We start from the raw sequence: 26,731 nt of genomic DNA, 5'->3' as shown, positions 1-26,731 counted from the left end.
AGTTTTATTCTTTTAATTAAAATTTTATTTTGAGGTAATTGTAGAAGTACATGCATTTGTAAGAAATTGGTACCCTTTATCAATTTCCTGCAATGGTAACGTTTTTCAAAACTATAGTACAATATTACAACCAGGATTTGACATTGATAGAGTCAAGATACAGAACAGTTCTGTTACCACTCCCTATGTTGACCTTTTATAGTCACATCTACTTCCCTCCCACTGGTGCCTTTACCCCATATTCTTAACCCCTGGCAACCACTAATCTGTCCTTCATTTCTATAATTTTTTTATTCAAAGAATATTTGTTATATAAATTGAATCATATAATGTATGAAACCTTTGGGATTGGCCTTTTGCACTTAGCATAATTCACTGGAGATTAATATAAGTTGTTGAGTGTGTCAGTAGTTTATTCCTTTCTGTTGTTGAGCAGTATTCCACGATAGGGATATCCCACAGTTTAACCATTCACCTGTTTAATGACACCTGGATTGTTTCCAGTTTTTTACTATAATAAATAAAGCTTCTATGAATATTTGTTTACATGATTTTATGTGAATATAAGTTTTTATTTCTCTGGAATAAATGCCCAGACTGGAGTTGTTAGGTTATATTGTAGTTTTATGTTTAGTTTTTCCTAAAACTGCCAAACTGTTTTCCAGAGTGGCTCTACCATTTTACATTCCCACTAGTTGTGTATGAGTGACCCAGTTTCTCTGCATCCTTGCAAACATTTGGCGTTGTCACTGTTTTTTATTTCAGCTATTCATAGGTATATGTACTGATATCTCATTGTGGTTTTAATTCTCATTTCCTTAATATCTAATTATATCGAATACATTTCCATGTGCTTATTTGCTATCTGTATATCCTCTTTGGTGAAATGTCTGTTCGAGTCTTTACCCATTTTTTAATGGGATTGTTTCTCCTTTTTTTCCAGTTCAGTTTTGAGCTTTCTTTATATATTCTAGGTACTAATTCTTCGTCAAATATGTGGCTCACGCCCTGGCCGGGTCACTTGTTTGGAATGTCTTCCTGTGCACCAAAAAAGGTTGTGAGTTGAGTCCCTGGTCAGAGCACATACCCAGATTTTGGGCTTGATTCCTAGTCAGGGAACGTACAGGAGGCAACCGATCAAAGTTTCTCTCTCCCTCTCTTCCTCTCCCTCTCTCTCTCCGCCTTCCTCTCTCTTAAAAAAAAAAAATCAATACAAACATATTCTCAGGTGAGGATTTAAAAAAAACCAACTGTGGCTCACAAATATTTTCTTCCAGTCTGTACCTTGTGTTTTCATCCACTTCACAGGGTCATTCACAGAACAAAAGTTTTTAATTTTTTTTTAAAAAATATATCTTTATTGATTTCAGAGAGAGGAAAGGAGAGGGAGAGAGAGAGATAGAAACATCAATGATGAGAGAGTCATTGATCAGCCCAAGCCTGCAACCCGGGCATGTGCCCTGACCGGGAATCGAACCCCAATCGCCTGGATCCTAGGTCGACGCTCAACCGCTGAGCCACGCCCGGTCGGGCAAAAGTTTTAAATGTTGATGAAGTTCAGCTTAACAATTTTTTTTATGGGTCATGCTTTTGCCAAATCCTAGATTTTCTCCTATGTTTTTTTCTAAAAGTTTTGTATAGTTTTGCATTTCACATTTAAGTTCATTATTTATTTTGGGTTAGTTTTTGTTTAAGATATGAGGCTTAGGTTGAGGTCTGTTTTTTTACCTATGGATGCCCAACTGCTCCAGGATCATTGGTTGAAAAGGCTATCTTTATCTACTGAATTGCTTTTACACCTTTCTTACAATTTATTTGGGTATATTTGTGTGGATCTATTTATGGGTTTTTTAATTCTGTTGCATTAATCTATGTGTATCTCTTCACCAATGCCACACTCTCTTATTTACTGTAGCTGTATAATTCCTCTACAAATCATATAGTCATGGAGGCTAGTAGTCAAAAATCAAGCTGTCAGTAGGGCTATGCTTCCTCTGAAACCTGTATGGGAATCCATCTTTACCTCTTCCTAGCTTTTGATGGTTTGCTGGCAATCTTTGGCATTCCTTGCCTTTTACTTGCATAATTCCAGTCTCTGCCTTTGTCATGGCATGTATTCTCTTTGTGTCTCTGTGTCTTCACATGTCTTTATAAGGACATCAGTCATATTGGATAAAGAGCCTACTGTACTCCAGCACAACTTCATCCTAATTATATCTGTATTGATTCTATTTCCAAGTAAGGTCACATTCTGAGGTACTGGTGTTAGGACTTAAACATATCTTTTTTGAGGGGAAACAATTCAACCCATAACAGTGCCTTTTCCTTGTCCCATTTAAAATATATTAAATATTTTCTCTACATGCATTTATAACTTCAGACAGTATTATGATTTTTGCTCCAACCATAAAACAATATTAAAACTCCAAAGGAGAAGGAAAATGCATTATATTTACCCACATTTTTACTCTTCTCATTTGTCTTCTTTCTTAATATTCTAAAATTCTTTCTCTCATTTACTTTCTGTTTAGAAAACTTCCTTAGCCATCCTTTTAGGGTATATATGTTGGTGACATAATCTCTTAGCTTTCCTTCATCTGACACTGTCTTGGTTTCTGTTTTATTCCTAAAGGATATTTTCACTGGATACAGTATTCTAGGTTAACAGTTCCTTTTCTTCAGAGCTTGAAAATGGTGTGCCACTTCATTCTGGCTTCCCAAGTTCTCTGACAAGAAATCCTGTCATTCAGATTGTTTTTCCCCTATAGTATAGGTAAGGTGTTTTTTCTCTCTCACTGCTTTCAAGATTTTTCCCTTGTCTTTAGTTTTCAGAAGTTTGACTGTGATGTGTCTTGATGTGGATTTCTTTGAGTTTAACTTGTTTGAGGTTGGCTCAGCTTCTTGAATCAGTGGGTTTATAGTTCTTTAATAGTTTTTTTTTTTTGGAGGTGGGGGTACAGATTTGAAAGTTTTCTGCCGTTATATCATCAAGTACTTTTTCAGCCCCATCCTCTTTCTCCTCTTCTTCTAGGACACCAATAACATGAATGTTAGATCTTTAGTCCCACAGGTCCCTGAGTGCCACCTTATTACTGGCAAATAGTAGTTGGTGTTTAGGTTCCTCCTAGGCCTCTTTTGGCACACAGTGGAGAAAGGAGCTCCTCATTACTGCCTGGCTGGGGTAGAATTCTCATTTTTTTTACTAGGCCTTCCTGATTCCACCCTGGTTGAGAGGGGCAGAAGTGCCTAACTATTTCTCACCATGTGACCTCCACTGACACCTCAGTGATATGACCTTATCTCTGGCCAGTGGTGAAAGTTCTGACTCTCCAATACGTCTCCTCTGACACACTACTCTGACACACCACGGTAGGGAGAGAGAAGAACACTTTGTTGTCACATGAGGATGGAAGTCCAGGCTTCCCATGTGGTCTCCACTAACACTGCAGGGAGTAGGGAGCTCATTACTTTTGGATGGGGGTGAAAGTCCCAGCCCCTCCCTACTTGCCCTTAGCCTGGAAGGAGCTTGGGGTACTTTCTTACAGTCTGATGAGGAGGGAAGTCTAGGCTCCCAGTCAGACTTTGCAGCATGGATGGGGGGGTGCGACCATCGTTTTTTCTGTGGTGTTTGGCTATCGAATATGTAATTTTTATTTCTTGCTAGGCTGCCTCTTTCCTGGTCCTTTGGCTAGAGAGAACAGGCTTTTTAGTTGGGCTATTTTTCTTTGTGTGTGCTTAGAGGCAGTTCTGGGTTCCTAGGTTTTGCAGATCTAAGTCTGGAAAAATGAGGCAAAAAGAAAACACATGGAACTTATTACTGTAGCATTACTAAGGTCCAGAGTCCCTAACCAGTCTGCTTTCTTCTCTTAATCTTTCAAGGTCTCCTTATGTTTGTTTATATATAATGTTCAGAGCTTTTAAATTGTACTTAGTGGGAAGAATAGGGAAAAGTATGCCTGTTTCATCTTCCCAGAAGCAAAAATCCCCAGTTTGTTCTGTTTTTAATCCAGGCACTTTAGGGAAATGTAAAGAAGCAAAAACAAAAACAAAAAACCCCCACAAAACAGTCCTTACCTAAAATCAGGTCTGGTAGATAGGATACCAATACTTTTAGAAACACAAATGACAGACCTATAAAAAGTACGTAACAGTGTAAGTCCTATGAAATAAAAACATCTTTTTTCTACCTGCCTTGCCACAGCTTCTTTCTTATATCAACATTTGGTGATTATCTTATTTAGTACTGTTCATTGTTTACTTATCTGTCTGCCCAACTACATTATAAGTTTCTTGAAGTCTTATTATCTTGGTAACCCCTGGAACTCAGAATAATGTTTATTAGTAAAGATTTTTAAGTCATATCGAATCTCTAAAACTTTTGTTTCTTTTAATGTTTGACAAAATATCTGAAAATCTCTCTTGTAACAAAACATCTAGAAATTCTGGGTAAATTACAACAAACGTCATTTTTTTTTTTTTAATATATCTTTCTTGATTTCAGAGAGGGGAAGGGAGAGGGAGAGAGAGAGATAGAAACATCAATGATGAGAGAGGCATCATTGATCTGCCTCCTGCACACCCCCTACTGGGGATTGAGCCTGCAACCCAGGCATGTGCCCTCATGGGGAATAATACCTCTACCTCCTGGTTCTTAGGTCAGTGCTCAACTGCTGAGCCACACCCGGCAGGGCCAAACGTCCTTTTAAATTCATAGCTGAGCTCAAAAGAATGTAAAGAAAATTCCAGAGCATCAAATCCAAAGAAGGGGCTTCAAACTAGACTGACAAATGAGTTCTGAGATCATGATCAACTTGAAGGTATTTGCAGGTACCAGGAAATCAGAGTCTTAGGTTTGTATAGCTTCAAGAGAGATGAAAGACAAAGCTTTTGGCATGTTTCAGATGGGCACTTGGAACTGTTTCCCCACCACCACACACATGTAGACATAAGGCCAGAACCATCAAAGAGATAAACTGTTAGTGAAAGGCTGGGTAGAAAAAAATTTGCCCTTCAATAACTTGTTTTTCATCTTCAGTTTTAGGTAGGGAAAATGACTATCCTGAAAATTTGTAATCACTATTCTGCATTCACACAGATTTGGGATTCAAATGTATATAACCCTCATTGTCTAGGAAACCTCAAAGTGTAAAATTAACCTCAAACTAATCCAGCTTTTATAGAGTCCCAGCATATCTTAGAGAAGCAAGAGCAAATTATCTTCAAAGAAATGTACCCTTAATGTATGCCTCTCAAGATTTTAACAAATTGGTGATCAAACATGTGCACACAATTAATAATTCCAAGTCTAGAGGAGGAAACAAGCTACCATAAGCAAAAGTCAGAAGAAAACAGAAAACAGCAGAAATAAACCTCCCAAATCAGATGCTGAAACAGAAATAAGTATTTTTAAAATATTTATGAAATAAAAGATAAAATGAAAAGTTGACCAAGGAACAGTAGATTATCAAAAATGAAGTTGAAAAAGAATTAAAGAACTTCTTGCATTTAAAAAAATCATTGAAATAAAAAACTTAATGGATAAATTAAAAGTAGATTAGACAAAAAAAGAGTAGATTAGACAAAGTTGAAAAGACAGTTATTTAAATTGGAAGGCAAGTCTAAAGAAATAAACTATAAAGCTTCACAGAGAAACAACTCTAATTGCAGTTCCAAAGGGAGACAGTAGCAAAAATGGGGTGAAAAAGATACTCAAAGAGATAATAGGTGAGAAATTTCTAGAATTGATAAAAGCCATGACTTTCAGCTTTAAAAACAATTCCCAAGCAGGATAAATGAAAGGAAATATTTCTCAGGTATGGCGGATGTGATAGATTAGCTCTCTCAGCATCATTCCAGACCTCTTCAAGTGCGCCTTCCTATAATGTAGATGCTAAAAAGCTAAAAGCTTTATTTCCCATATTTCCTTTGCAGGTAAGGTTCCAGTCCAGGTACATTCAAGTTCTGCCAATTACATGTATTCACATGAGACTGGAATTCAGAACCAAGTCAAGCTGAGGGAGAGAAGTGGTAGTGTGTAAGGCATCCACTTACTGTTATAGGGTATACATATTATTGCTGTGGAACAAACAGGTGTGATAGCAGCTTCCTGGTTGTGAATTATAGCTAAAATGGTATGGTCGGTCCAGAGGCTTCTCAATTCTCCAGCTTCCTAAACATGAAAAAGAAAAAAGTTCCTTGGCAAAATAATTCTGTGGTCATGTTCATAAATCATTCATGGAGAGCCTAAATCTTGCTCATTCAGTATTTCTGTTGGAATTGAAAGCACTAAACTCTTTTCTGCTTTAAATAGAGATTATCTACGGTTGAATTCTGAAAAAAACATACTAAAATTGCTGAAGTCCAAAGTCAAAGATCTTAAAAATCTGCAGAGATAAAAGACATATTACCAACAAAGGAATAATAGTCTACTGCAGACATATCGACAGCAACAGTGGAAACCAAAACACAGTAGACTGTTATCTTCAAAGTGCTGAGAGAAATTAACATCAACTTAGAATTGTATACTCAAATATCTTTTAAAGACAAATGTAAAATAAAGACATTTTAAGACGAAAATTGAGAAAGCTCAGAGATACAAGAAAGAACAGTGAAAGAAAAAAATAGTAACTTATTGGACTATCTTAACAAAATATTGTGACTGTTTAAAGTAATATCTAATTTGAAAGATTTTAAAAAATGGAACGAAAATGGTGGACATATGAGATACAAAGAGGATAATCTTAGTTATATAGTTTCTAAGGAGTGTTTTTTAATTTGGGGAGCGGGTGCTACAGTGATTAATTTTAGATTTTATGTGTGCATTTTTGGTAACCACTAAAAACAGTAATTGATTTTATAGTAACGTTCAAAAACATGAAGAAGTTAAATGGGATTATGAAAACTAATCCAAAAGAAATCAGGAGAAGGAGGAAAATAGAAGCAAAGAAAAGTCAAGACAAATATAAAGAGAAAATAAAGGAGTAGAAAGAATTCAAAATAGTAATCACAGTAAATGTAAATGGACAAAGCTAAGCAATTAAAAGATAAAGATTGTCAAACAGGAAAATATATTCAGCAATATATACTGTTCATAAGACACACAGTTAAAACAAATATGCAGTAATTTTGAAAGAAAAGTATATAAAAATATATACTACGCAAATATTGACTAAAAGGACTAGCCATTTTAATAAAAGGCAAACAATATTTAAGGCATTATTTAAAACAAATGCATTCATTACATTATTATTAAAAGATTCTGTTTACTAGAAAAAATGGCAATCTTAAATTTGTATGGAAATTTTAAAGCAAAAATTGTCAGAATTTAAAAAAGAAATGGATAAAAACATCATGCTGAGATATTTTAACACAGTAATTGACTAAAAAATATAAACAAGAGTTTAGGTAAAATTTGAGTAACACAATAACATAATGATCTAATACACTCAAAAAGTAAAGAATGCACAGTCTTCACAAGCATACCTGGAGTGATTATTAAATGTATCCAATACTAGCTTTAAAACAGGGTTAAACAAACTCATTCATAACTTGTTCTTCAACTATAGTACAGTTAGTTAAAACAGGATTAGTCAAAATAGCCCATATATTTGGCCCATATATATTTAAAACCACACTTTAAATACAAGTTAAAAAAGAAATCATAATAGAAATATTGAAATGCTTAGAATGGAACCATAATGAAAATACTACAAAATCAAAGTAGGATGTAGTTAAAGTGGATCTTAGGGGGAAATTTATAGGCTTAGTTGTTTACATTAGAAATAGAGAAACTGAAGAATAATGATACAAGCATCCAACTTCAATAATTAGAAAGTAGGTCAACAGAATAAACCCAAAGAGAAATAAAGAATGGGACTGATAAAGGCATAAACTAGAAAATAGGTGGATTACTGCTGCTTTAACTAACCTAAGAAAGCCAACTCCTAAGCCAAGAACCTCCAGTTTCATCAGAGAATTTTCTCAAGTATTGGGCATTAACAGCAACAGGCATTTTGGAAAAGAAGATGCAAGAGGGATCTAAAAGAAAAGCTTTAAGAGACTGTTAAATTATTAGATCCCCTTGCCCACTCAATACCAGTGAGCAACTGCAAAAGTCTAGAGGTTTATTCTCTGGAAAGGATGAACAATGTCTCTAGGTTGGATTTTACCAGGCACAATTGAGCATGTGAATACTATACTGAAATCAGGGAAGTTGGGTGACCTTATGCATTCTGAATGTTCAGTGCAAAGATCTATAGGAAGAAAATTGGAACAGGTCATTTGAACAGCCTGAAAGACTATTCTTAGCTTGCATGGCCCGTGTGCTGATGAAGTTCTTAACTCTTTCCTGTGTACCCTGCTACCTGGATAACCAGACATGCATTTCACCCCACAGAAGAATTTTGCTTTGAACTGCTGAGAGCTGAAGATTGGCCCTGGTAAGTAAGCTTAGAAGCAGAAATAGTATCCAGCTCTTATTGATCATACTCCTGTCACATCTCAGCACTCGTCTACACTGTAACCCTGCCAGGTGCCTTCCCAGCGTTAGGCCTTATGTTACCTGGAACTCATTCTTGCCTCCCCCCAAATGGGGCTATGATAAACTCCCTGAAACAAATTCAAGACAGATTATGATTCTCTTACCCTCACCTTCTCTGAGAACCTTTATCATCAGGCTTGTGCTTTCCTAATGATTTTTAATCACCTTTTTCATTCATTTATATACAAATACTTATCATTAAAATAAAATATTTGAGAAAATCTATTCGTGTCATTCATAATAATAAAAAAGCAAAATTACATAACAATAGACTTAGAGAAACCATTTAATATAATTCAACAGCTATTTATGATCTAAAACTAAACAAAATAAAACTACAAACTAGTAATAGAACTTTCCTAAGCTGTAAACTCTACAGCATCTAACACATTTAGTCATGAAATGTTTTAAAATTTTCTCTTTAAAACAAAGAGCCCTTCCCCGGCTGGTGTGGCTCAGTTAGTTGGGCGTTGTCCCGTGTACCAGGAGGTTGCTGGTTTGATTCCCAGTCAAGGACACATGCCAGGGTTGCAGGCTCAATTCTCTCTCTCTCCCCTTTCCCTCCCTCTGTCTCTAAAAATCAATAAACTTTTAAAAAAAGGAGCCCTGGCCAGGTGGCTCAGTTGGTTGGAGTGTTGTGCACCAAAAGATTGTGGGTTCAATTCCTGATCGGGGCACATACCTGGGTTGCAGGTTCGATTCCTGGTCAGGGCACGTACAGGAGGCAACCAATCAATATTTCTCTCTACCTTCTCTCTCTAAAAATATATCCTTGCATGAGGATTAAAAAAAATTTTTTTTAGCCTGCTCAGGCGTGGCTCAGTGGTTGAGCATCAACCTAGGATCTAGGAGATCGAGGTTGAATTCCCGGTCAGGGCTCATGCCCGGGTTGCAGGCTCGATCCTCAGTCGGGGGACATATGCGTGGCAGCCGATCAATCACCCTCTCTCATCATTGATGTTTCTCTGTCTCTCCCTCTCCCTTCCTCTCTCTGAAATCAATAAAGATAACTTTTTTAATTTTTTTTTAGAGAATAAAGGCTATATATGTTATCACCACTTCTATTCAACATTATACTGATAGAAGGTCTATACAAACATAGTATTTGCAAATGACATGATCATGTACAGAAAATATCACAAGACATGTACCAAAAAACTAGAATTAATAAGTGAAATCCAGCAGGGTCGCAAAATTCAAGTCAATATTCAAAAATCATATTTTTATCTACTAGTACCAAACAGTTGGAAAGTGAAAGGTGGTCTTTCCAGATTGAGACAAATGTACACTTTAAATATATGCATTTTAATGTAAGTCAATGAAATCTCATTGCAGCTTTAAAATATACATATAAGCTGCTATTATTTTGAGTAACTCACCAAGCTTCAGTTTTTTTATCAGTGAAGTAAAAAGGATAATAACTGCTTCATGGGTTTATGGGTTTATTTGAAGATTTTATTTGTGTGTGTGTATGTGTGTAGTGTGTGTCTAATTTACTATAGTGTCTGATACAGAGCAGGTGACTCAATGTTAATTCTGTTCTACCACTCCCCTTGCACTTCTGTGGGACTGATGAAGTGCCTGGGGGCTTTTGAGTTGCCTTCTTGATATACCTAGCCAAGCCTTAGAGGCACGTTCTCTCCCAGTACCCTTTAATGGCTAATTGTAATAGGCAGATGTATTAGAGAATTTATTAGGTTTTGCTTTTAATACTAACAAAAACCTTTCTTTCTCAGGAAAGTGTTGACTTCAAGCTCTGATCATGACATGACTTGACAAAATTTAATTGTGCTTTTTTATTTTTCCACAGGGTTTATCCATGGCTTAGAGGACTGGGTTATACATCTTTGGGTATATTTTTACTAGGATTTTTATTATGGAACATAGATAATATCTTCTGTGATTCACTGAGGTAAGATACATTTTCAGTCTTTGAGAAATGTTTTTGGAAGCAATCTATTACGCAGAGTTTCATAGGCATATAGAATTATTAGTACCCTGAAGGGAATTTTTGCCATTGTTGAAATTAAAAAGATATGTACAATACAATAAAGTTAAATTCTGGGTAGACTTGTTTAAATTACCTAAAAAATTAGACCTAAGAATATTTTGTAACATCTGTAGGGATTTTTAATCAAATGTTGACTAGGTCTTTGAAATCTGCCTAATTTGCTTTACTGAAGACTTAATAATGATTTGAAATAAGGATATGAAATACATGTATATAATTTTGTACTCTCATATAATTAATGCTATTTTATAAGAAAGGCAAGTGTTCCTTTTGTTTCATCTTGCAAGCAATTATGTATTAACTGGAGTTTGAATCTTGGGTCTCAGGACCCTAGTCTGTTACTAAAACACTATCTTTCTGGACCTCAGTTTTCATTAAAATGAATGTGTTAAATAAATTAAAATAGTGGGTCCTTCCAATTCAAAATTCTGTGAGTTAACAGTTTTGCATAAACATGGAGGACAGAGGAATATATTGAACAGCAACACAGAGAGGCAATCAGCAAAATTTAGACAGTGGGAAATTTACAGGATGAATGACTTGGTCTCTGCAGAGGGGAGGAAAAAAAGGAGAAGAAACTACAGGGTATCCCAAAAAATGTATACAACACTTTAGCAGCTGATAGCTTAATTTTGAAAATGAAATGTATTTTAATAAACACTGCCTTTATAATTATTCAAAGTGTGTGTATACATTTTGGGGGAACACCCTATAGATTAAGAGAGACTTAAGAGACATATCTACCAAGTGCAATGTGTTGATCTTTTTTGGATTTTGATTCAAACAAACCAACCTTAAAAAAAAAAAAGTTTATGAGATGATTGGAACTTTGGTAATTGAATATTTGATTATATTAAAGGATTATTGTCAATATTTTAGGTGTGAAAAATGATATTATGGTTATGTTTTAAAGAGGTTTTAATCTTTAAGAGATACATACTGAAATATTTAGAGATAAAATGATATAACATCTGGGATTTAAATAGGGATAGTGGGGAGAAGTGGATGAGAGTTTAGATGATATAAGATTGACCATAAATTATAATTATTGAAACTGGGTAATGGATACATTATAATTTTGCCTACTTTTGCATGTTTGAAATTCTCCATAATAAAAAGTTAAGTAAGTGTAGACTTTAATGTACATAAGCAAACAAGTAACACACCTTACTTAGAAACCTAAAATCTAATCAAGTGGTTCTGAATCAGTAATACCTATCAGAAACCCCACTGGAGCTGGCAATTGTCTCAAAATTAGATGGTAATTGTCTCAAAAATTCATGGGGATATCTATAAAAATAATTTGATGTTTTGTGTTGATTTTCCCCCCTCTAATAAATGAGAATAGTAATATAGTATACACTTAATCAAAAGATCTAGAATTTTAGACTTGGCTGTTCCACTAGCAGAGTGACTTGGACAATTCAATTAATCTCTCTGATGGAAAGAGACTTGACTGGGGATGTGAACACAGAATACAGTATACAAATGATGTATTATAAAATTGTATACCTGAAACCTATATAATTTTATTGACCAATGTCACCCCAATAAATTCAATAAAAAGCGGAGGAATCTCTCTGAATTTTTAGCTTCCTAATCTGTAAAACAAAGCTAATAATACCCACCTCAGAGACTCCCTATGAAATGAAATAATAGATACAAAAGAACTTTATAGACTGTGTGATGCACTTTTAAGGTAATGGTTGTATGCAGGGCGTAGGAAAAGCATGTATGTAGTTCCATAAGTGCATGAATAGCTAAGTAGACCTGTGTTTCCCAAAGTGTTCTCCAGGAAACATTTGTTCCATAAGGTATTAATAGGATAATACCTAAATAAAGGGTAGGTAGGTTACCTGAAAAAAAATTAATGAAGGTAAACTCTTTTAATTATGGTAAGACTTCAGAGTTTTTAATCTGTTAATATGCATCACAGATCTCCAAGAGGGCAATAAACTATGTACTGTTTCCCACATTTATTTTGACCGGAGTCATTTTTCGTGGAGCTTTTGCTAGGAATACTATTCCTGAAAATACAATTTGGAAAATAATACAGCAGACTTGAGGAAATAAAGTAACTGCCATATTTGAGAATGGCATTTCAAAATGCTCTAAGACTGTCAGCGTTAGTTGCTAAATATATATCTATTTAAATTAACATGGTGATTTTTACCCCCTCTCCTCACAGGAACTTTCGAAAGAGGGTACCACCTATTATAGGTGTTACTACACAATTTCATGCATGGTGGCATATTTTAACTGGCCTTGGTTCTTATCTTCACATTCTTTTCAGGTAGGAAATAGACTTTTTAAATCTAGTATTACAATGTTGTTTTTTTCTGTATTCTTCAAATAGGATGTTGTTTAAGTATAAAATGTCAGATACAGAATCAGGAATTTATGTTCCATCTTTGCCTCTGCTACTGGGTGACCTTAAGCAATTCCCTTCCCCTCAGAAGCTCAGTTTTCTCAGCCTTAAAGTGAGACAGTTGTACTAACTAACCTCTGACACATGATCTACATTTTGATGCAAGTAGGATATAAACTTTTTTTAGTACAAGTAGAATGTAAATATTTCCATTTTTTGTTGATCAGCATCAGAGAATAAATTTAAGAAGAAAAGTGCCCAGATCCCCTTAGTAGGGGACTGGAAAATGTGAGTATCTGAAGTCCCCTGCTTAATTTGCCCCCTTCCCTAAAATAAATTGGTTGCCACTTTTCTTTCCCTGCTCGCCTAATAAAGAGTCTATTGGAGGTCAGCCATTAACAAAACAGTGGAATCAGAATTCTCTCGAATCACCCTACCCAAATAATACTTCCATATCATTCTTTCCCCGCATCAGGTCATATTTTTCTTCAAAGCATTTATAACCAGTTATACATTTATTTGTTTACCTCCCCAACTAGACTGTAAGGTTTTTTTAGAGCAGCTGGGACTTTATCTTATTCACTGCAACTCTCCCAAAAGGGTAGAATGATGCCTGTTACATAGTAAGCACTCATTATATATTGTTAAATGATTTAATGAATGAATGTGTACATATCGAGCTCTGTATTAGGGGATCAGGCTATGTTTAATTTTAAATTCTTCTCAAGAATTAAGAGAGCTGAAATATTTGTAGAAAGGGAAAATTTTTTTTCTTTCACCAATGTGAAAATTTACTTAAGTGAAATTTTTAGAATACCTTTTCAAAGTAACATTTGCATCTCACTTATCTGGAGACCAACTTGTTTAGGCAACCTGAATTATCTAAAATATAACTACCTGAGAATTATATGTATATTTTAAAAAAATTCTGTACAACTAAACAGGAATCCTCAATTCATGCTGTGAAGAGCTTAATCATGGAAGAGCTCTTTAAACTCTGACTCTAAGTATATTTAATTTACTTTTTGTGACTTCTTACTACATTGGTTATTTGAATTCTCAGCCCATATCTTATGAGAAATATCTAATTTAAAAGGGAAGAGATATGGGAGAAAATGCTTGGGGAAATTGACATGATAGAAAAGGAAAAACAAGAATAACTATAAAGTGAACCCAAGAATGAAAAACCTAGCACCTTAACACTGCCCAGAAATCCCAAGGATCCCTGGCCAATGTGGCTCCGTTGGTTGGGTGTGTTGTCCCATGCACCGAAAGGTTGCAAGTTTGATTCTGGGTCAGGGCACATACCTAGGTTTCCAGTTCTCTTTCATATCAATGTCTGTCTGTCTGTCTATCTCTCTGTCTCTCTCTTTCTCTCTTCTTTTCCCTCTCTAAAATCAATAAAATCAATAAACATATCCTTGGGTAAGGATTAAAAATTTTTTTTCAAAAAGAGACCTGTAAAAATATCACATATTAGAATTATCAGGGATTATTAAAATAATGTCAGTTTCTATGCTTGAAGAAATAAACTTAACAAGTTCAAAGAAAAAGAAACTCTTCAAACAAATTTTTTAAAGAACCAAATAGAATCTCTAGAAATGAAAACTGTAGTAACCAAAATGCTAAACTCGGTGTACAGGACTAATAACAGATTAAACTCAATTGAAGAGAGAATCAATGAAGTAGAAAATAGATCAGGAAAAAGTTACTTAAATGCAGCAGAGACAAAAAATATGGAATTGAGGTGAAGAGAAATGGAAGATAAAGTGAGTGTCTGACATGTTTAATTGGAGTTCTAGAAAAAGAAGTAGGGAGTGGGAGGCAGCATATTTCACTTACTAATGTTACACAACAACTGCAGATTTACTAGTTTAAAATAAACCAGTTTATTTTGCTCACATTTGTGTAGGTCTTGAATTTGGAAGGGCTCAACTAGGCAGTCCCCACATGGAGTCTCATAGGGCTGGTGTCAGATGTCAGATCTGGGTGCACTCATCTGAAGGCTCCAGCTGGAATAGATGTACAAGATGGCTCACTTACATGGGTTGTCATTTGATACTGGCTGTCATCTAGGAGCTGTGGCTGTAAACTAGAGCTGCCTACGCGTGGTCACTTCATCCTCAATGTAATCAGCCTTCATAGCTGGCAGATGGCTTTTCCCAGAGGGAACATCTCAAGAGAACCAGGCAAAAGTAACAGGGCCTTTCCTAACCCAGTCTCAGTTCACATGGCGTCACTTCCACCATACTCTATTGGTCAGAGTCACAGATCTAAATAGAAGGGATGTAGATTCTATCTCTTGAGGGGAGGAGTACTGAAGAATTTAGAGTCTCCAAATTCAAGTCTGAAGAGGAGGCACTGCTCAGCTGATGTTGGTGTCTGAGCTCAGAGGAGAGACCCCCATTGGGCTGAAACCCAGGCCTCTGAAGAAGGGTACTACTGCTCCAGGAACACAGTGCTGCCGCCACAGGGAGAAAGTGTTGTTGGGATGCTGTTAACAGGAACCACAAGCCAACAGCCCCTCATGAAAATAAAACAGGAAGAACTCCCTTCTTTCTCCTCCAGCTTTGCAGTGACTCTTAAATGTCCTCTATTAGCAGAGTATCTGGGAGCATTTGTCAATACAGAAGTGTGGTTTGTAGTCTCAGCTCCTGCATCACAAACAGAATATAGAAGGGTGGATTTGGAGCTGAGATACTATAATTTAATAACTGATATATCTGGTAAAATTCAACAAGAAGAAAAGAGGAAAACCATAAATAATCAGTATCAGGAGTGTAAAAGGAAACATTATTACAGATGCTACAAATATGAGAAGAAGATTTTTTAACAACTTTATGTGATAGGTACTTTTGTTTATGTTTGAAATTTTCTATAATAAAAAGTTTGAATTTTAGCTCATAACCTCATCTGGGCTAGGCACTTGATATGTATTACCTCCTATATGATAGTCCTATAAGGCAGGTATTGTTTTATCCTTGAGGAAAGAGAAGCTCAGAAAAGTCAAGTACCTCATACATGATCCTTAGTGTCATTGCCTGGATTTGAGCCCAGAGTTTTTCTGTTTCCCAAACCAATCTAGGAAACCTTGGAAATCATCTAATATAACTTCTTCATTTGATGGTGAAGCAAACTGCAGCCCAGAGAGAAGTGATTTGCTCAAGGTCACTTGGCAGTTAGAGTATAATATGTTGGCTAATGGTTATACAGAACTTGAATTCAAGTCCTGTTTCTAGCATTTACTAGCTGTGTCACCTTGAATGGAATATTTGACCTTTCTGAGACCGTTTCTCATATGCAAAACAGGAATAATAATGCCCATGTAGTAGGGTTGTTTAAGAATGAAATGTGTGGCCCTAGCCAGATTGGCTTAGTGGTTAGAGAATTGGCCCTCAAACTGAAGGGTTCGATTCCAGCTAAAGGCACATACCTCGGTTATAGGTCAGGGTGTATTCGGGAGGCAACCAGTCAATGTGCCTCTCTCACATCGATGCTTCTCTCTCTCTCTCTCTCTCTCTCTCTCTTTCTCTCTTTCTCTCTTCTCCCCTCCCCTCCCCTCCCCTCCCCTCCCCTCCCCTCCCCTCCCCTCCCCTCCCCTCCCCTCCCCTTCACTTCCTCACCCTTCCACTGCCTCTGAAAAGCAATGAAAAAATATCCTCAGGCAAGGATTAAAAAATATATATATATATATATTTTTTTAAAGAATGAAATGTGTGCAAAGCCCTGGGTCCAGTGCTTGCCCCACTAGTATAGGTACTTAAGTAGTTGGCAGTGATGGAGGTAACAGCAAGGGTTGGAATCCAGAGCTTCTCCACCCCAGTCCAAGTTCTTGCCTAAAGAAAAGGGAAAAGGTGGCAGCTTTCTTTTAGAGATTAACATCTGAAAAACTGTCAGAGGGGTTATATTTTAAGACAGTAGAGTATTCTTCATAATACTTGATACTCCCCTTTACAGTTCTCTTTTGGGGTACAGTGACATTATAGCCACATTAAATTACACAAATTCAACTATACATGCTCTATCACCTTTTCTTTCTCTTGTTTAAAAGAGAAAAATTTTCACACTATAAAGTTATGTTTTGCATATGCACACATGATACGCTATATTACTATTCAAATACATTTAAGTAGTGTGCTATACAAAAATTCGTATGCTGTATATTGTGGAAAGTTTTATGTTAACTTTACCTTTGCTATATGTACTGATTTTAGACTCTGATATCTTCAGAGGTCTAAAGTATACTTTAGAACTCATAGTATATTTTAAAGTATACTATGAAAAAAGCTCTGTTACCTTCCTGTTTGTTTTATACCTGTATTATAATCTGTAGAGCTCATATAACCATTTTCAAAATATTCTAATACTCTGCTTTAACCCTTACTACCATATATCTTCAAAGATGAAACTGGCAATTGTGATATGAATCCTATAAAACATGAATGAAATGCTCCCTACTAAACTGCAAACATCCTGAGGTCACAGTATGAGAGTTGATCATTTCTCTCTCCCTTAGCATCTTGCCAAGTGCTCTGCACAGAGTAGGTACTCAAAAAAAAACCAACATTGCTAAAAGAACAAAAGATATACCAGTGTTGCTTATTCTTTACATATACATAGGCATTAATGTTAAATTTGTCACTACTCCAGTTTGCATGGATTAAAAATCAGTCTAAAGAGCTTTCTCCCCTCCCCTTTTCTTTCAGTATATATACAAGAACACTTTACCTGAGATGGAGGCCAAAAGTAAAGGTAAGTCCACTTCATAGGGAGGGGTGTGTGTGTGTGTGTGTGTGTGTGTGTGTGTGTGTGTTGGGGGGATGGGATATTGGAAAGATGGGATGGAGGAAGGGGTGGGGTGGAGAGGTAATGGAATGAGTACAAGTTTTGGAACCAGATGCTCTTGAATCTTAATTCTTCCACTTACTGCTCTGTGACCTTAGGCAAGACTCTTCTCTTTAAGCCTTAGTTTCTTCAACAATAAAATGGACTTGTTAATAGCTACATTGCAGAGTTGTTTTAAGGATATGAGATGATTTTAATGCCCAGCTCCATGCTTGACAAAGTAGATGCTTAATACATTTAAATAAATTAAGTAAGCATAGTTTCTGAGATCTGTTGCAAGCCTGGAAAAAATATATTGTGCTCTGGTACTACCTCCAGGACAACCACGAGCAAACCTACCAAGCACTATAGTCATAGCCCATGGGTTCTTTCTCATTTTTTTCAGGGACAATATATATGGAAACTTTTATCTTCTTTCATTTTGTTCCAACTTGTTTCCAAACAGTTTCTCTTCGGAATCTGGCCAGTGATCCTGTTTGAGCCTCTCAGGAAGCACTGATGAATTATTCCACCAAGAAAACAAAAAAACACCTACCATAGGCCCGGCCAAATGAATAGGGAAATCCTTAAGATTTACATGTTCAAATATATCATGACCATCGCAGCAAAGGAGTGGCTTTCTTACTAACGCTGCCAGTCACACAGAGAATGAGGAGTGGGGCTTGTTGGATGTTTAGCTTATGTTGTTATCTCATTTGTTCTCCTCACCCTAAGATGTTTAAAAGGAAACAGACATGGTATGTCTATATATACTTGAATTCTAGAAAAATTGGGCTTTTCTTAACAGGTTAACAGTTTGTGCTTATCATAGGAGATTTACCATTTCCTCTTTTTTTGGCAAGGGTTGCATGTGAATTATAGTTTTTTTAGTATTTGGTTAAATAATGAAAACAACTAGGCTGGCAAAACCCCATATCCAGATGGCCAGCTATGAGCCAGCACTTAGTTGTGTCAGCCTTGATTTATATTTGTAACCTCATGGATGGTTTTCCAAGGTTTCAAAAAAACAACAAGAAAAGAGCTATCAGTGGGATTCTGGTAGTTGTTCACTGTCTGCCTCTGTGCTAGTCAGAGTGTCATGAGCAAGCTCAGACCTGCCACTGGGTAATCGCATCCCAGCTCTGGCTTGTCTGTGTGTGGCCACAGCCAGTCAGTGTGGGACGGTCATCTTGCAACCTTCATGAAGGCTATGAGGACACCTGTAGAATGTTGTAGCTCCAGACAGTTAAAGATGGTTGTTCTGTTTCCTTTTATCTTTGCAGATCTTTACATTTGCTACTGTTTTTATGGCGAGGCAAACATTGGTGGTCTGGCTACCATATTCCATCCTCCTAGCATAACTTATGTAACCCTATCAATGAATGTCATTATACTCTGGCTTTTTAAATTAGGCAACATTTTCCGGTTTTCAGAGAGGCCATGGTTATGCCCAGAGAAATGATCAGGATCCTATTTACATAAAGCTTATTAGAATACCTGCTCCTTCCTTTTTTGAAGGAAATAGATTTCAGGGTTGAGAACAGCTCTAACTTACTTGAACTTGTAACAGAACTCCCAAAAGTCAAAGTGCTGAAAAATGGCAGTGAAATATCATTGTAAGGCAGCTAGTTCTAATTTAGATTTGAATTCTAACAAATTTTATCACTTTTCACAAATATAACACCTGGATTTGACCCCTTTATTCATATATCAACCACATTTGTAGCTCTACACTAGTTAGCATTTTTATGACGTTTTCTTGCTTATATATTATTATAAAATCCAGATTGTTTTTACCACATGGTAGGTGACATTATCCCAGATGAAATCCTGAGCTACAGCTTCAAAAGGACACTTTTTATTTTGCAAAGGTATTAAACACCTCTGTCATTTTTCCAATACTCAGTAAGTAGCCTTAGTACAAATTTAAAACCAGTACAAATTTTATTCTTTTTCTTCACCTACTGGCCTTAGTTTTAGTCCAAATGCTATCTTCCTTGTCATGCCATTAGGCAGATACTTCCACCTACTTTTATGACCCTCCAGCTAGAAAAGTACTTGCTAAAACATAAATGTAAAAAACAACTTTGGTCGTGCCTTAGGAAAACATGAGACTGAACAGTTACAACACACAGCCCATAAGGCTGTTATTTCTTTTACCACAAAAGTCTGACTTCTGGGTACATTTCATGTGCAGCTACCTAGGCTGTCAGCAATCTTACATTTTTTAATGAGTTCCGTTTGTTTCACACCATTGTCTTTTGTACTTTTCCTTCAAGATATACTTCTGCTTAAAGAATCTATATATAGAAACAGAGGCAACTCCTTAATGGTAATGCTGCTAAACATCGGGAGACGGAGGTGTTGCAGTTAAAGTCTAAAGTCACAGTAAGGGCATAGAGAGCACACCCTGAGCAAAGCCCTTTAGAGCAGTTTGTTGAATAGCAGTTCAGCCATCACTTGTTGAATAAAGTTGTCCAGCACCTTCCTGGAGAAGCATGGACACCAGTGGGTGACTTGTAACATTGTGGCCAATTTTTCAAAGACTTGTTTCTATTGTGAAAACAGACAACACGAAACATTTTACAAGTGTTGAGCAAAGGGCAGAGACTAAATCCAGTCTCTTTCATTTTCCAAATTAGTTTTTGCCCCACTGGCTCTCTTTTTAGCAACCTAAGTATTAGCACACTCAAGGCCTTGTATCTGTGCCACAGGTGGTATTTTGGAAATACTGCTGACCTTCAGGGTAATGCTAAATTGTCTTTATGTCAATGGCTTTGTTTTTTCTTTCTAGGATTCTGGGTGGGCATTACAGGGTTGTATTACTACCCCTCTCCCTTCCCTTTATTTTCTTGGAAGACTTCCTGTTAACTAGAGTGTACAAAACACACACACAAACCTGTTTCTTGCTGAGCAAATAATGGTTTTGCATATCACCTGATGTGAAAGATGCTCATCTGTGAGCCCTATAGCAAATTATATTTTAGAAAACAATACTTTATGAAGATATGAAAGAGACAGTTTGCTTGCACATTTTAATATTTTTCCTATGCTGTCATTTTCACTTCAGAAAATTGAAAGCAATTAATTTTTTTTTTTTAAGGAAAAATTAGGTGAAAAGTGGTTGTGTTAATCAGATTGATCACTCCTCCCCACCTTGGTACTTTCATGAAACATTGCCACCACCTGAAGTGATCTTTCATTCTTGTGATATTATATAAATTGATCATTAACAGGAGAAACATTCATTTGAATAATCTACAAATGAGGACCCAAAACAGTGGTATTTGGTTTAGTAGAATTCAGTGAAATATTATGGTTTGACCTTAGTGCAAAATTTCCAGGACTGTTAATCTGGGCTTTCCCTACTCTAAAAGGATTTTTCTTATACTAAGAAGAGGAGGTGTGAGTCAAAGAAAATTAAAAGACCAAAAATTTCAGGTACACAATACATGAAAGTCTTTAAATGCCTGCAAAAACGAAGTTCTATTTTAATACAAACACCTTCCAAATTTAGACAATGCCCCTAAAAGTCTAATAATTTACTTTAAGGTTTTCTTATGAGTTTTATGTGTTCCATATTACTTTGCTCTTGAAAAAAAAAGTGTACAGTTTTAGCTCTTTCTGCATTTTCATGACAGAAGAAATTCTTTTAACCCTATGATTTATGATGTGCTACTAGATAAACATTTGTGTAAAACTGAGGTTTCAAGGAGAACCAGTTATATTGGAATTTGCAACTATGTGGCAATTTGCAGATCTACCTCTGTCTTACATCTTATATCAGTGCTATAATATAATTAATTTGATTACTTTGTCGTGTTTTTTAGTGTCTAAAATTACAGCTTGTTCACTATGTAGTAAACATTTGGAAATAATGACCAAAATTTGGCTAAAAGTAAACACCTGGGGCAGGGGGAACTGTAAAATGGAAAAAAAGAAAAAGAATGGCCATACCTATCTGACTGGAAAAATTCAGTGCTGTTTTTTAAATTGTTGCACTTCCTTCAAGAATAAGGAAACTTTTTTATTTTAATGTGTAGGTGTAGTTGCTGGATGGGAATAAGTTGCCACTATTGCCAAGGTTTATGTGAGCATGCCACTGGACTTAGTTTCTCCTATTGGAGAGGAAAAATCTCTCCCCTATCCTCAGATTCAGTAGTTGGGGGCCTGACAAATGACAGATTAGCAAGGGAAAAGGCAGACTCTTGTTCACATACCTACACGGGAGTTAAGGGGAAAATGTGACTCTAGACAGAATTTGGGACTTAATAAGGAAAGGGGTGGGAGAGAAAGAGCACTTACAGGAAAACAAATGACATTTAGGAAAGATTAGGGGCCCTTAGGGGAATAGATAGGAGACATGATAGTTTTGTGACAATGTCTGTTCAGGTGTAGTATGAAACTCCCAGGGGAGAGTATTTATGACCGTTGAGTTCTTTTGGGAGATTCTACTTTTAGTCAGATAAAGGAACTTCAGAAAAAAAGGCTTGTTTCTGCATTGCTGATTCCCACATGCCTTCAGCTCAAACTAATTCTCGTACCACAGTGGTGTATTCTGCACACCTTTTCTTCCCCTGTCTAAAACCTCCCAAGAAGTTTAACAGATCAGAAGTTTAACAGTTGGTGGCTGTGGAGCAATCTGTGTTAAAAGATGGGAAGTTGGAGATCTGCAAAGGAAAAGACATAGATTTACAGAGAAACAAAAGGGAAAACAAAAATTAATAGTTAGAGCAGATCATAAACTCAATTTTTGAGTCCCGGGGGCAGTCAAAAGGATTTCTAGATGTTGGTCTTGAAGTGTCTTTAGATGGTGGAATGAGGACGGTAGTGACCACCTCACAGTCATGGTTATTTCCTGGAGCTCAGAGAACCATGTTCTGGTGAACTTCTTGAGTGGTGTGAACTGTGGCAGTGACAAAACCTTTACAGTTATAACAAGTAGTCCAGCTTCAGCTTGCAGGGCTTCAGGAAAAAGGCAGTTTTAGTTGTTAGTGATGCCAAGTCAGGAGTGGAAGAAAACTGGAAATGTTAATCACTGACAAAATGCACAAGATGGCAAGATCCAGCTTACAAACAGGTAAATAACTCAAAGAGTATGAACAGGACTAGAATCTAGTTTTCTATTGAAACAAAATTTCCCTTTATAATCACCCTCATTTTTATCAAAGATAATCAGGGTAAGACTATTTTCGTTTGCAAAACAAGTCTAGTCTCATCATACTTGGCCTGATTGTTTACATACAAGAATAATAATTGATGACATAGGCCTCTTAAAGTTTGTTTTGCTGGAACTTTTATTTAGGAATCTCAGACTGTACTTTTTAAAGCCTTGAGGCTGGGGAGCCAAGCCAAGAACTCACCATCAGACTTCACATGCAGCACCTGCAGATTTAGATGAATCCCTCCTCAGGGTTCCCACAATGTTCTGAGCTTCCTGGGCCTGCCATGGAGTGGCCTTCCTTACCTGTAAGGCTGGGAACCCTGTAAGGGTGCCAGGCCAGTTTTCCAGGAGAGCTTTGTAAGCACTGGCCCCTTTAAGTCAACCTTAGTTCCTTAGAACTCTATGCACATCTTCTCAAATATTACATTCTAGTCAAAGCCTTGGTAATATAATCAGTGTTTCCAATTCTGTCCTGTTACAAGGAGAACAAATTCTTATTGAACATATTCAGATAACTATTGCCATAAAAATAAGAATATTCAATAAGAGTTTCCAAATTTTGGAGGAATTGGGCAAGGAGAAAAGGTAAATGTTTCATTTTTGTTTACAAAGATATAATCTACTAAATTCTGCAAGTCATAGATAGCTTAAGAGTAAAGGTGTTCCTTCAATCTGGAAAATAGGACATTAAACAGCCAGCAATACTCCAAGCAAAAGTCATAGAAGAAATAACAATTATTCTTTATTGGTCTACTCAGTTCCATGTGATAAATCCAGGTCTTAATTTTGGGTTAGTAGTTTTATGAACCCATGAGCTTCTCCATTAGTTCTGGAAATCATTACTTAGTCTAGCGGTGTGATCTTAAAGTTATGTAAGCAATGATGTCAGAAGCCTGTACCCCTGAGTACCTGCTATTGTCTCTCAGACAGTCCTTTTTTGTTGAAGATGAAGCCTATAGCTGCTTACAAGAGTTTTCAGAAAAGTATCAGAGTAAAATATCTGTGAATGACAAAAGGCTTTAAATGACCATGGTTAAAGATCTGATGAGAGTTCATTATAACACAATTGACAAGGAAATTTAGTTGTTTCTGTGACATTCAGCATTTTAAGATAACTGGAGTTATGACTGATCACATTATGCCAGGGTATAATAATATGGACAGCTATGAAACTAAAAGGTTCTAAAATTTCATTCCGTTTCTGAACTATTTATATTAATATACACCCATACAAATATAAACTAGGGAAGGTTAAGCATCACTTCTTATTTGACAATGCTTGCTATGCAAGTTCACATATCAAATTGAATTAGTTCAACATTGTTGTTTGTACAAGGTAAAAGAACAAATCTTTTGAGATTTTTCAGGGACCCTCCAGGAAATCTCAAGTCAGAAGTAAAAAAAGACTTAATTTAGAATTTGATTTGGGAAGTTGTCAAAAGGTTTGAACACTTGATTAAATAAGGTCACAGGTCACTGTGAAACAATATTTTAGTTACCCATGTAACCAGGTGTAGGTAAAACTATAGCCCAGAGGCCAAATCCAGTCTTCAGTTGTATGGGCTGCAAAGTAAGAATGATTTTTCTATACATTCTAACAGTATTGTTTAAACATACAAAAAGAAGACAACCTGCAAAGCCTCAAAGGTTCCCTCTCTGGTTCTGGGAGACCTTCAGCAAATGAGCTCCATAGTGGAAATCCCAAAGTACTTCTTACTGCCCTTCTCTGCATGGTGATTTGGTGTGTATTTGTCAGAATGAAATATTTTATACATTTGAGACATCTCTCGCTTCTTTGTGTTGGATGTAATCATAAGATTTGTGTCTAAATACACTATAAAATTATTTCCTCATAGTTTTACTAGACTGGGAACAGTCTGCTGCAAAGTGCCTAAACCTTTGGGAAAATTACATGATTTTGTTTGTTATAAAAGAAATTCTGTTCCATACTGTAAAGTCGAAAAATGCTAGTTGCATTCATCTTTTGAGTTGACTTCCAGAAAGTTGAGCTCTTTAAACCAGTTTTTCTCATGCCATATAAAATGTGTCATAGTAGTTGCAAAGGAACTAATAAGCTATGTCGTTGTCATGCATGCTTGTTTTTCCCCAAAAGGAAAAATTCAAAGTCCTTTCTACAATTAGCCCTTGTTTCTTTTTGGCTCTTCTTTGTAGCGCTAAATTGTTTAATACCCATTAATACACGAATCTATCATCAATTTCTGTTTAATGTACTGACCGGGCATTGTTTACTGTCAAGCCTTACCATACTTTTAATGTTTCTGAGTCATATATCAATGTGACCAACCGATAAACTATTCAAGTTAATATATGGTTTCCTAGTTTCATTTTGGGGTAGATGTTTGTTCTGCTAGCAATTATTTAATAAACATAGGTTGTACTGAATCTAAATAAGGAACTAGCCATTTTTAGGTGATCCTCAGATCTGCTTATTAACTTTTTCCATTTGATTTGCCAGTGCCACAATCATTTTTCTAGAAGATAGTAGAATTATGTATATTTATCTAATCTGCTATAATCTAGTCTATATATCAGCATTAAAGTACCCTTCTCTGGGTGACAGTATTAAATGATACTATTTCAAATAAGACTTCTGGCAGTGTTGCATCCCTGGTTTATATTTAATACATCGATACATTTATATAAAGGCAGGGTTACCATGGTTAGTTACAGTTTGTGCACTGCACAAAGGCAGCTGTTTAGGAGGCGGGTAGTGGAGGCTGGAGTCTAGCCTCTGCTCGGCTGGTCAAGGTATGCGCCTTGGTAGGGTTGCATCTCAGGACACACCTTATTCCAGTTTCCAAGCAAAGGGGGCCATGTAAGCCAGCAGCAATCCTCTTGTTCATGGGAAAAGATGTTTAGTAATTATACTTTTTTGTCATTAGTCTTAAACTATACTGTGGTACCTTTTGACTCCAAGCCTGGGTAATTTACAAGACTAAAAGCAAAAAGAAAGAAGAAGAATGTGCAGAAGAGATGGGTGTGACCTGCAAAGCCTCAGAGGTTCACTCTGGTTCTGGGAATTTGCCTCCCTTCTTTAGACCTTCAGCAAATGAGCTGCATAGTGGAAATCTGGTAACTTCTATTAAGTGTTTATGATCTGTAAATACACAGTGTTTTCAACTTTAGAAGCTCTGGAGTAAACACATGAACCTTCCAGCTTTACACACGAAGGGAGACAGATCAGAAACAGAAAGGAGTACTGCGTAAGCCACGCATGTGTGTGATTTCTGTCTTCGGCAATCACCAAAGTCCCATCTAAAAATGTAAAACAAATTAGGATTTCCCACAATTCACCTAGTTTTCCAAACCACAGCTTTTTTTTTTTTTTTTTGGAAGTTCTGTGAAAGTTTATGAGAAAAAAATGATCTAGGGCATTATTGTCTTAATTATAAATTTTGAAAAAGATAACAATGAGGAACAAAAATTTTTGCCAAATCAAAGTGGCTATCCTATTAAGAAAATACTTTGTGATTATGTGAAATTGTGTCTGCCTCCCACCTGCAGTGACAACCAGAAAGACCATACCCAAATAGTCTACAAGGGGCCATAATATGCAAGCAGACTGCACTCCTGCCTGGCCTCTACCTGCTCTCTCCAGAGCCTGTCTCCTCTCTGTTCTGACTCACTCCCCTGGAGACGATCATGGAGTTAGCTTACTTTCTCACAGAAATGCTTTCAGCCCAAACCCTCAAGAATCAACCCACTCCAGCCCACTCCCAGCCATCAAGGAAGCTGCAGCTAATGTATTTCAATGGTGACATCAGAAGGGGCTCTGGAGCTGAGGCAGGGAGGGAAGAGAGAGCA

General features: G+C 36.4%; 2 protein-coding genes across 2 annotated transcripts in view; both read left to right on the top strand.

Annotated features, from left to right (window-relative positions):
* The window catches only part of ACER3 (alkaline ceramidase 3), an 84,882-nt gene extending 59,651 nt beyond the window's left edge, over nucleotides 1-25,231 (top strand). The window contains exons 8-11 of the mRNA XM_081153084.1: nucleotides 10,350-10,451; nucleotides 12,739-12,843; nucleotides 17,625-17,670; nucleotides 18,209-25,231. Of these exons, the coding sequence (XP_081009210.1) occupies nucleotides 10,350-10,451; nucleotides 12,739-12,843; nucleotides 17,625-17,670; nucleotides 18,209-18,262 (307 nt within the window). The 3' untranslated portion in view covers nucleotides 18,263-25,231. The remainder of the gene's footprint in view (nucleotides 1-10,349; nucleotides 10,452-12,738; nucleotides 12,844-17,624; nucleotides 17,671-18,208) is intronic.
* Nucleotides 1-26,731, top strand: part of TSKU (tsukushi, small leucine rich proteoglycan) — a 167,963-nt gene that overhangs the window by 109,409 nt on the left and 31,823 nt on the right. The window lies entirely within an intron of this gene.

This window comes from Miniopterus schreibersii (genome assembly GCF_964146895.1).
Source record: "Miniopterus schreibersii genome assembly, chromosome: 12".
NCBI classification, from domain to species: Eukaryota; Metazoa; Chordata; class Mammalia; order Chiroptera; family Miniopteridae; genus Miniopterus; species Miniopterus schreibersii.
This window is presented reverse-complemented; position numbering and strand designations above follow the sequence as displayed.